Consider the following 12,203-nt stretch of genomic DNA (forward strand, 5'->3'; position numbering starts at 1 on the left):
AGGTTATAAAATGTTTTCAATAAAGAATTTCAAGCAACTTGGAAATGAAGCTGTTTCCGGAGCCCAAAAGTATCTTCGCATAACTGGTGGGAGCCAACACAACAGGAAACAGCACATTAGTTTGGAATATTCAAGTAGACTACTGACTTTGGCATTTCATGGAATAGAATAATGCATTTGGACCCATATTCGCTTAGACTCAGGGCAGAAACAAACACTGTTTTCTGTCCATGGTTTGCCCTGCTATTTTTTTCAGTAGAATTTGTTCTCCCTTCATTTTTCCCCCTCCAAAACTGGACGGCTGGAAAGCATGCTGATGTAACAGCTCTTCCTCTGGCTCCCAAGCCTTCTGTAAACTAAAATCCTTACATGTGCTATTTTTTTAAATGTCTGGATGCAGTACTGAACAGGCCTGCGGAAGGGGAGAGTGGCAGCCAGGTACACTTGCCCTGGGCCTCAGAGGGCTAAATCCAGTCGGGGAGCCTAGACAGGAGCCAGCTGCTTTTTTTGTCTGAGCATAAAACTTTATTCTAACAAGACTCCCGGGCCTGAGACAAGGTCTACACAGGCCTGGTACTGAAGCAACGGCCAACACGTCAAAGATTTTGGATAGCAAAGCAATGCTTTTGATCTTATCAAACAATGACGTGCTAAAGTAACGGCAGTCCTACTAGAGAATTAGTATTGCCTTGGTGTAAGCGAAAACTTTTGGACCTGGGTATGATGTACAGTGGTACCTCTGGTTAAGTACTTAATTCGTTCCGGAGGTCTGTTCTTAAACTGAAACTGTTCTTAACCTGAAGCACCACTTTAGCTAATGGGGCTTCCCGCTGCTGCTGTGCTGCCAGAGCATGATTTCTGTTCTCATCCTGAAGCTAAGTTCTTAACCTGAAGCACTATTTCTCAGTTAGCGGAGTCTGTAACCTGAAGTGTATGTAACCTGAAGCGTATGTAACCCGAGGTACATTAACTTCACTGCAGTAATATATCGGTTTATACATGGATTCTCTCACCCCCTAAAAAGTGCATGAACACATTTAGAATGGCACTACATGAACTCCCAGATGACTTTACAATTGGTGCTTCTTTGCTCATAACAGAATTGCATAAATGGCATGGCACAAGGGCACAGTGCAGGCAAGCAGCAGGCTGAAGCCTAACATGTTCATGCTATACATGATACCATATTATTATCACGTAAACTGCTGTTTTCCACCTATATGGAGTCCTCAACAGACAAACAATTGCTTGTGCCTGCTTTATGATTTTCTAGCTTTAACATCTCTTCCTGATCTGGCCTTACAATCCATCAATGTAGGTTATGCACAAATGACGACAGCAGGCTACAAACCCAGCGCTCTTTAAGAATTAAACAGTTCAGTTCTCTACTTACCATCGCCTGTTCTATTTTGTTGTCAATGGCTACAACACTCGCACCAGATGCACTGTTTAAAAGAAAAGACAAAACACATGTACATGAACTCCAGTGACCTCTGGAATGTTGTTCAGCAAAACTGATTGAAAGGCAAATGCTCCTTGTGTCTTTTATTATGGTTTCCCACAACAACAAAAATGCAGCATTTATATATAATGCTTTTCAGTGCTTCTTATGTATCTCAGCAATAATTACAAACCTTGAAGGATGGTCAGTCGGATCTCCATATACTCAGGAACAAGATGGAAAAGAATTATATCCTCAGATCATAAAGATTCAATTCCAGAGAAAGTTAGACATATTTAAGTCCCATCAAAATCAATGGGTGTTAAGCATTTAAGTGCTTTCAATGGGACTTAGACATGGCTAGTTCTTGCCAGAATGGGCCCAAGGTGTATCTACGCAAACTGTGGCCCTTGTTTAAGCAGTGAACAGGCCTCTCAAGAGAGTACAATGAGATAGTGATGTCATTGTCCTATTGGTTGTCATGGTTTGGTACCCTGAGCACCCTTTTTGTGTAACTTAATAGTTCACAATTATAACCAAGTCAACCGCTTTGGTGCTTTTGTGTATGTTAAAGTGGCATTTGGATGCAAACTTGTTTTGTCTACCGTGACAGCCAGTATATACAGTATATACCTAGATATTATCCAATATGACGGAAAGCCAACATTCATGTCTCAATTCAAATGATACTATAAGCAGGATGTACTGTAATTTGGACACCTCCAAATTCAGTACACACAGAAAAATGAGACCAATTTTGTTGGGCTTTTTTTTTTTTTTTAAAAGCTACTGGATGTTTGTATTTCAACTTTTTTCAGTATAACACCGAATGGGGCACAACTGTTGACCTGGAGCATGTGATAAAACTTAAAAACATGTAGTTCCCAAGAGATTAGAGATCATCTTGAATAGAGGACTCTTAAATCCATTTCAAGATGCTCAGTGTGTTGGCCCGATGAGGAGCTTTCTTCGAAAGCCCAATGTGGCCTAGTTTTGTAAGCAGGAGATGTCATACCATCAACAGCACAACATGAATTTAATTGGTCAGAGACCCTGTGCTCACATTTATTTATTTATTTTTTAGTTAAAAAAATAAATCAATAATTCTATGCCACTGTTCTGGACAAAGACCAAACAAAATGGCTTATAACATTGTGACTAAGTCTACAAGCGTTAAATTAGAGGCACATCATCCTAGCCCTTATTGATCAAAACAAATGAAAGCACATTTCTGTAATTAGAAGAGGATTTGCAACTTACTATTTTAAATTAGGATTTATACTTTCTAAATGCTACATAAATAAAGTAGGCTACATGCATGCATTAGGCAAGTGGAAGAACTGCTAGGTATCACAGATTTCCCCTGACCTCTGCAGTCCGCCGCCCAGCTGCTCCTAGGGGCAGGAGGGTCCTCTTGAGCATTATGGGATGTGGTGCAGAGGGCTGCCATGAAAGATCAGTGAAGATTGGATGGGGAGATCAGTGAAACTGGGCACCTTTCCTTGCAAGAGGAGAAGTGTTTCTACTTGGCAACTAAGAAATTTTATCTTAAGCGTTCAGTAAAGTGATTTGCAATTCAATAACTGCCAATTTTAAATTTTAAAGCTCAGGTTAACCATGGAGAGAAATTCATTTTGCCATATTTTAAAATGTGGCATTTTGTATTCAGCAGCAGACAACTCAAACAAGTTTTATCTGCTTGTCATTTCTGACACCCACCCTACTTTTCCCTGCTGAAAAAGTTTACATGTGATTACTCCTTTTTCATAATCCAGCATTCAAGCAGAAGACAAATTTAAATGCTCATAATTGGATTATATGTTATTACAAACCCTGCCCCAACATTGAGAACTTGTTTCTCTTTTCAAATGATGCCGCTGCAGCACCAGAGGTCAGCCTCAAATGTGCAATACTGCTTAGTTCAGGACATATTTAATATGTTATGTAGAAATACTCATTTTGTGTATTGCAAGAAGAGCAAGTTTACTACATTTAAGTAATGACTACTTAATATATTGATTTGTATTGTACCACACAACTTCTAACGCCAGTTTCTTGACCACTTCATTAATGTACACTTAATGTATTTCAAATAAAAGGGGGGGGGGGACAACAAGACAAGACAGGTTGCTACTCACAAAGTCTTACTAAACAACCTTCATAAAATGTTTAAAAGGAAGAAATTAAACAGGGATAACTAGAGTCCAACTCTGAGAAAAGAAGCAAGGACTATTAAGTTTTAAAGGTTTATATGTGTTCTATGGCCTAATCTGAAAAATGCACTTCTACATGGAGACACACCTGCTATTCATGCAGGGCTATTTCACCCCTTATGCTAGAATACTGTTTGAGAAAAGTTTGACGATGCTCAAAGTCTCTACCCTTTGGACTAGCCCTTACAGAAGAAGCATAAGAACTATTCTAAACCTATCCATCTGTTTTCCAGTCACAGCACTCCAATCAAGCTCTATCATTTGAAAATAGTTCTACAGTGGTGCCCCGCAAGACGAACGCCTCGCAAGACGGAAAACCCGCTAGACGAAAGGGTTTTCCGTTTTGGAGGCGCTTCGCAAAACGAATTTCCCTATGGGGTTGCTTCGCAAGACGAAAAAATCTTGCGCGTCCCCGTGGGTTTTTTCCGCTCCCCCCCTTTTCCTAAGCCGCTAAGCCGCCTATCAGCTGTTCCGCTGATAACCCGCTTAAGAGCTGATCGCGAAAAGCCGCTAAATCGCTAATAGCGCTAATCCGCTTAGCCGGCAATGGGGTTGCTTCGCAAAACGAAAAAACCGCTAGACGAAGAGAATCGCGGAACGGATTCTTTTCGTCTTGCGAGGCACCACTGTATTTCAAAAGTAGTCTGCCTTCTGCACTGGGACAGAACAGCGTACAAGACATGCAAGTCTGAAACACAAATAACTAGTTGCTTGGTTCTTTGATCCTGGCCAACCTTTCAAGGCGAAACACAATTACAGTATATGAATAGCTGGTTTCCTTGTTCCAACTTACCTCAAAAGTGAAAAATAAGTGTACAGCAGAAATTAATTTCACCTTTCCTATGTAATGTTTTCTTGAAACATTTAAATGTTTATTCTAATAAATGAGAGAAACACTGAAAGTCGTCTTCCTTGGATATTCAAAAATGAGCCAATTTAAAAGATCGCCTGTATGATTTTAGAATTAGCGTGCAATGTTTACTTATGTTGAAAGACAAAACAAAAATCAATTTTGTATTGTCATGGAGCAGTGTTCACAGATATGCAAAGCGCATATAGGAAACAAATGACCCATTTCAGTGGATGGAATAGTTTTACTTAAAAGTCCTATGTTTTCATCACAAAAGATGTGATTCTTGAAGAACCAATAACTATGTCCTTCCCTTTGAGTTGGTACAATTATTCTGAACATGTCTAAAATAAACTTTTCAGTAATATAAACACTCAAATATTGCTGAAGAGCATACTGTTTAAATATCCATGTTCAAATATGGAATTCTATATTTAGGAGGCTGATTTGAATTTGGAAGCAAAACTAAGTTTTACCTCCTTCAAAAGCAGAGAAGAAAGGAAATTGGCTTTTATGTTTGAGAGGTTTCATACCCTATTAAAAAAGCAGCCTTTTAATATTTTGCATGTTTACATTTTCAAATAGTCTTCACACACCTTGCGTATCAAGAGAACATTCCTCAGATCTTCTATGGCCCTTACATTCTTGTTTTTTGTTGGTTTTTTTGTTTTAAAAATAGTTGGCACACTTAATAGGTACTGTAAGAAATGGGAGCTTTAATACTGAAAATGCGTTTTATTTTTCCAGAGTCCCACACACCCTTGACAAGGGAAACTGTAAGTGTTTACACACTAGTGCTGGAAGCCTCTGTGCCTAAGTGGGAAAACTGGAATGCCTGGTCTTAGAGGACAGTGTTAATACAGCTGGTGCAATGGATAACCAGTGGGACCCTGTTATCACTGAATATGGACCCTATAGGAAGGACAGAAGGGGACTTAATGGAGATGGTGTTGCTCTTCATGTTGAAGAAGGCACTGAGTTCAAGAAAAAGAACTCTCAAAAGGGCAGAACCCTCCACATAATTGCTATAGGTGGTGATACCAAGAATAATATAATTCTGCGGGCATGCTAACAGCTCCCTGATCAAAATGTTCATGAAGATATTGCAATGAAGAATGAAATCAAGGAAGCACCCAAAAAAGGAATTATTGTACTAATGGCCGACTTCAACTATCCTCAGACAGACTGACTACACATGTTCCAGTCACAATAAAGGCATAAGCATAAAATTTCTATTCTATTATTTTTAAATGAAACTCAAAGAGACTTAAACATATGAACATTATGAACACAGAATTGTAGATTTGAAAGGGTCATCTAGTCCAAACCCATGCTTAAAGCATCAAAGACAGGTGGCCATCCAACCTCTGCTTAGAAATCTCCAAGGAAGGAGAGTCCAGTTTAGAAACAAGTATAAAGCAACCTAAGACCTTAGGGTGAAGAGTAGGTAATAAATTTATAATAATTAATAATAATAACAACAACCTAAATAAATAAGTATATCTAGATATCCCAAATGAATGTGCCTTAGAACAGTTGGTCAAGGAACTGACCAAAAGGATGGTGACCCTTGACTTAGGTGGTGCCCAGAACCTGGTATGAGATATAAGTGTTATTGAATCAGCTGGGAATAAGTGAGCATATTGCTATTAAATTAAATACACATGTAAACAGCTAATTGTCCCCAAAATCCAACATGGTCACATTTCAAAAAAGGAAACTTCCCCAAATAAAAGGAAGGCAAAGTCAAGAAGATTGAATCTTTCCAAATTGCTTGGGAGTTATTCAGAAACACAGCATTAGAAGCTCAACTGGAGCACATATGGAGATTAGGGCTGGGCGATATATCAATATATCGTCCAACACCGGTTTGAAGTACACATCGTGATAACTGTTTCATAATATTTGAGCTGGCAATATATCACAAATCACAATGTGTGTAAGGGCTAAGCGATATCTGGGTTTCAACATCTCGGTAACTCACCAGCTAAACCTCACATCACCAACTAAACATCACAATATCACCAGCGAAACATTGCAATCTACAACAATGACTAAAATAAGGATGGAATTATACATACGCAAACAGGACAACATCCTCGCAACTGCTACTACTTAGGGGTCTAAAATGGATAAATGACAATATTATCAATCGCCACACACTCAGTTTCATCAGCAGGCAAGTCAAAATGGCCTGCTAGGAGGCAGAAGCAGCAGTGGCAGAAATAGCTTGCCATGACCACGAGACGTGTCGGCAGTAGCGGCGACAGCCTGGTGGTGGAGGCACAATCAGTGGCGGCCTGCGCATCCTCGTGGTGGCAACTGGAGGGGGCAGCAGTAGCAGTGGCACGAACAGTGGTGGTCTGCGAGTGATGACAGGGAGTGGCGACGGCAGCCTGCGAGGACTCGCAGCAGCAATAGCAGCAGTGGCCTGCGAGACCACACAATGACGGCAGGTGGAGGCAGTAGCGGTGGCAGCCTGTAAGGCCTCACGGCAGTGACAGAAAGTGGCAGTGGACTGCGAGGGCCCACAGTGGTGATGGGAAGTGGCAACAGTAACAGCATTGGCGTGAGATGCCTCACAGTGGTGCCAGGATTTGGCAGCAGAGGCAGTGGTGGCCTGCGGGGACCTGTCACTGACAGGAGGTGATGGCAGCAGTAAGGCCTTGCACTAGCGACGGAAGATGGCAATAGTAGTGGCAGCCTGTGAGGCCTTGTGGTGACACAAGCAATGGGACTTGCAAGGCCTTGCCGTGAGGGCAAGAAGTGGCTGTGGCCTGCAAGTGCCCCTTGCGGTAGTGGGAGGTGGTGATAGAAGCTATGGCAGCCTGCTCCAGCGAGGCCTTGCAGGCCACCTCTGCTTCTGCCACTGTCCCCTGCCGCCACCACAAGGCCTCGTAGGCTGTTGCCGCTTCTGCCATAGCCGCCCACTGCCGTGGCAATGCTTCTGCTGCAGGCTGTTGATTATTGTGCCCTTGCTGCCAGGCTGCTGCCACTTCTGCCTACTAGCAGGCCTGCTGGCAGTCTCAGATTATTTGTACTCACTATGACTCATCACTGTACTTTGGATTGTCCTGAATACCACCATTGGGTAGCCAAGCCCAAAACCAAAAGTCCTGATGGGCTGCATTTTGACTTGCCTGCTGATGAAACCGAGTGTGCGGTGATTGATAATATTGTCATTTATCCATTTTAGACCCCTAAGTAGTAGCAGTTGCCAGGACATTCTCCTGTTTGCCTCTGCGTCGTTCCTTCGTTATTTCAGATATCGTGATATATTGATATATCACGGTGTTTAGCTGGCGATATATCGTGATATTGAAAACCAGTTATCGCCCAGCCCTAATGGAGATCAGGAAAGGTACCACAGGGATGAAGAAGATGCCAGCATGGTTAATTTGCAGAATCAATGATGCAGTTAGAAACAAGAACTTCCTTCAAAAAAAGAACAAAAGAGGAATGCAAACTTTGGCAAAAGAAATGCAAGCTGACAATAAGGGATGCTTTAGAAAAGAATTTGAGGGGTACGTTGCTAAAAACATAAAAACCATCAACATTAAAAGACAACATTAGTAGCAGTGGTGGTTGAATCCGGAAATGACAAGGGAGTCAGAGATGTGGTAAAGCAAGAGCAGATTCCAAAGAAACTAAATGAATTATTTACATCTCCCTGCCTGAACTAACTTGGCCAGAAAGGGAATGTGAGAAACTGAGGCAAACAGTGGCAATGAGAAATGAAGTAAATAAATAAAAAGAAATAAAAAGACAAATTACAGGGTCCAAATGGCAGTCACCAAGAGTTTTCAAAGTACTCAAATGTGAAACTGGAGATTAAAAAAAAACTAAACACATTTAACTTGTCCCTCAGAACAGTCACTGTATTCGAGGACTGCAAGTGCCCAATGTTAACACCTACTTTTTAAAGAGAGACCTGGGAGGATCCTGGAAATTACAGGCTAGTTAGCTTAACAGCTGTCCAAGGAAAACAGGTGGAAAGTTTTGTTAAAGATAAAATAACCAGGCATGTAGAACAACAAACCTTGCTGAAGCAGCACAAGCATGGCTTCTGCAAGGATAAGCCTTGCCTCACTAAACTTTGTTCTTTGAGAGTGTCAACAAGCATATAGACCAGCTGACATAAAACCATCTATGTACAAGATATAGGCACCATCTATGACATAAAACCATCTATGTACAAGATATAGGCACCAGCAACTTCAGTGGAACCCGAATATTTGCAGAAATACAAAAAAGGGAGGAAATACGAAGGGGGGGGGGATCTCAAGCAATGGATCCAAAACAGTCCAATGCTCAATGGTCACATATTGTGGCTACCTCCTGGCAGGGGGAACGGAAAAATTGTTTGGTTGAGGAACGGGATGGAGTGCCCTATAAAGAAGTCATTTTCGTAGAAGACAAAGCAATACTGAATTGGACAAATGTATTTAAAACCATATCTAGTTCTTGGGAGGAAAATCTGAACCTAAATAACAAGTAAGTTAAAAGTGAATTATTTAGCTTTGATTTGTACTCCACTATAAACTTGTGATGCTGAAGTTGTACCCTACTCCACCATTCCATAAGATATGATAGTAAAGCTCAAAAATTATACTCAGGACTGGTACCAATTTTATAGCACCATGAACCTCTTTTTCAAGTATTATTTATCATCATTTATACTGCACCTTTATGCTACTATGCTGCTCTAATGTGTTATCGAGTTGATGTGACAGGAAGGTCACGAGGAGGGCTGCATGCGTCATAATTCTGCAGAAAGTGATAGCAGGAACTGAATTCAGCTCTCTCCTCCCACAGCTTTCCAAAGCAAGTATTTAGCTTTACCGAGTGAATATATTCTTTAAAGTGTGTGTGTGTGTTTACTGTCTCCTGAAATCCTACAAACCAGAGCACTGACTATTTCCACTTATGGTGGGAGTGTCATTCAGTGGCAGCTTTGGAGAAGCTGGTATTCTTAGAAATTAGACAACAAAATAAGAAATGACACCAACTCCCTCACTGGCATTATTGGGGATCTAGAATATGCCAGATGAAGATGATTTTGATAAAGAATCTGATAAAGAATTGAAATTATGTTTTTTGTTAGCTGTGAGGATGGGTTAGGGTATTTTAAGACAATGGAAATATTTAGAAGAGTTAAATAAGGATTTGTGGTTACAGTCAAATCTGGTCTATAACTATTGCTGGAAAATTAAGGTATACTGGGGGATAAACAAAACAAAAACAAAACAAAACAAAATTCATTTTTAACTACCTCGCAAAAGTTTATTTTATATATAAATGATGAAAACGATTTTCAAATGCCCCCTGTGAAATATGCTACTATTTGGAATACTTAGTAACTTTTCAGCTTCATGTGAAAATATCGTAAGATGCAGAGGACAATATCCTGATTTTTATCAACAAAAAGGTGGACATGTTATTACCACCCTCCAATAAACAATGCTCATTGTTCCCAGAGATTGTGAAGGCAGAAGCCCAAAATTGTATCTTTTGTGTGTTTCATTTTTAAGCAATTTATTGTATTATCTTTCTTTTTAAATTGAATAAATAAGAAGAAATGCCTTAAAAAAAAACAGCGCTGGGAGCAGGACTGCAGGATTATTTCTCCACCATGACTGGTAAAGGTGGAATACATTACGCAAAACACCAAAAATGTCAGAATTATGCAAATTCAGAGGAATAATGCTTTTCTTATGCCTAAGTGCATAATGTATTTTTCAGTGCAGAAAACAGAGCCTTGTCCATGAGCTCTGGGGGAAGGAAGCCATTTGCTGACCACCAGTTTTCTTCTGCTGCAGCAGCTGCTGGAAGTTAAGAGTCCCAGCCAGTTGTACCTGGATGCAGAAAACACAGCGAGAACAAGCTTTGCCTTTCACCCCAGGCTCTGGGGGAGATTAAGAGGGCTCCAGTTGTGCTCCTCCTTGACCCCAAGCAGCTGCCGTTCTCCTACAATACCTAGTCAGCTTACTCTGCACACACGCACCAAAATGCACACATTTGTTTTAACATTTGTGACGTTATCTGTAGGAAGTATGAGGACTTTGCTTTATGCTGGCCTAGTAAAGATTAGCCACCTTCCGCTTTGATCAGCTACCAGAAACACTTCTCTTAGACCTGAGTGCCCACACCAATGCACTCCAATTTCTGGGAAGATAAATGATGATATGAATCACTATTTAAGATTTTATTCTTCATATCAGTTTACTGCCCCCAACTTGAAAGTTAAATTTTGTGAATAACTCTGAAAGGTTTCTGAATATACTGCAATAATCAAGAGCAATGAAAAAGCACAAGAAGTGGAGAACAAGAATGGGCAGTTCATATTCTCATTCACCACTGGAAATGTTTTAACTGCAGTTTATAATAGTAATGTTTTCCCTACTGCATGTAAATCACTTTGTTAAAGGGGTGGCATAAAAATGCATTAAGTATCACAAAATATCACTTTGGGAAAAGTGTACTAAATTCCATACTAATTGCCTAATAAGACACTCCACAGTCACTAGAGTAAGCTACTTTAGTGACAGGTATCTTAGGCAACTCACAAAACTGAGTTTTCAACATGCAAGTATGCAGTGTGCTGACAATTTAAGTCAACTCTTTTCTCAATGTTTGATCTAATTAAGAATGTGTTAACAAAAGAGTTGCACCCATTCATGAAACAAAATAGATTGAAATTTGATAGCTGAATGCAAGTGTAATTTTTCATACAAAGCAATGCTAGTGAGCCCAAATGCATTTCAGTTACATGTAGGTATCTCAAATGCAAGGCTTGTAATTGATGTAGGGATTTCTTAAACCAAAAACAATTTTAAGTCACGCAGTACCTATAAGACTTCAGTCTGTACCTTTTGTAACTACTCCAGAAGCTTCAGTAGCACCGTTTGCTGCGCATTCTTTTTGTAGTTGAAAGTTCCTGCAGGAACTAAGAACGTCCTTATTTAATAAGGGGACAAACTAAAATCAGAAAGCTGTCTTCAGAGAGCTGCTTTAAGTTGGTCTTCCAAACTACATTTGTAAAAGCAGTTTGGTAAAGATTCTGACAAGTTATTAATAAAATCTAACTAATATCAATGTGGTGATTAATTTTCAATTTTTTAATTAGTTAAACTTATTTTTGTCCTCTATATAGGGCTGTCAATGGCCCAAAGCTGCTGCCTCGTTGCACTAGTAGCCTCCATGATTTTTAGTGCCAGTAACCAAACTAAAAACTTGGTTTTAATACAACTTGAAAAAAATACTGTTCAAGAAGTCTGCTTTCAAATCACCTACTCTATGCCCCTCCCTGATCTGTTTTGAGTTATTTAAGACGGGGAAGCCTCCTGAGACTAATGCACCTAGCAACAAGCGTTCAAGTGGCGAGCCGGAGAAAACATGGAGGCTTCCCAAAGGACGCCTCGGTAGTCATCATCTTCAATTTTAAAAAGATTTGAACTATGTAGCTATCAAAGGTATTCTTGCAAATATTAATATAAAAAGTCTAAAGAAAACACAGGTTTCTTCAAAAATGCTCATTCTGCTACATGGTGTTTCAGTCTCTTGCAAATAACTATTCGTAATTTTGTGGGTTTCAAAACACTCCCCAGAAAATTGCCAGACACAAGAGAATAGACCTTATCCATTGAGTAAGTGTAGCTGCAAGGCAGTTTGCTTTGTGACTCCGACCATCTAAAAGTAT

General features: G+C 40.1%; 1 protein-coding gene across 4 annotated transcripts in view; it reads right to left on the bottom strand.

Annotated features, from left to right (window-relative positions):
* The window catches only part of TSC22D2 (TSC22 domain family member 2), a 37,178-nt gene that overhangs the window by 3,281 nt on the left and 21,694 nt on the right, over nt 1–12,203 (bottom strand). For 2 of the 4 annotated variants that reach the window (XM_028731284.2, XM_028731285.2), the window contains one exon: nt 1,394–1,445. In XM_028731284.2, the coding sequence (XP_028587117.1) occupies nt 1,394–1,445 (52 nt within the window). Of the gene's footprint in view, nt 1–1,393; nt 1,446–12,203 lie in introns of those variants that run through there. The other 2 variants (XR_013393139.1, XR_013393140.1) reach the window with 2 other exon arrangements.

Source organism: Podarcis muralis, chromosome 6 (assembly GCF_964188315.1).
Source record: "Podarcis muralis chromosome 6, rPodMur119.hap1.1, whole genome shotgun sequence".
NCBI classification, from domain to species: Eukaryota; Metazoa; Chordata; class Lepidosauria; order Squamata; family Lacertidae; genus Podarcis; species Podarcis muralis.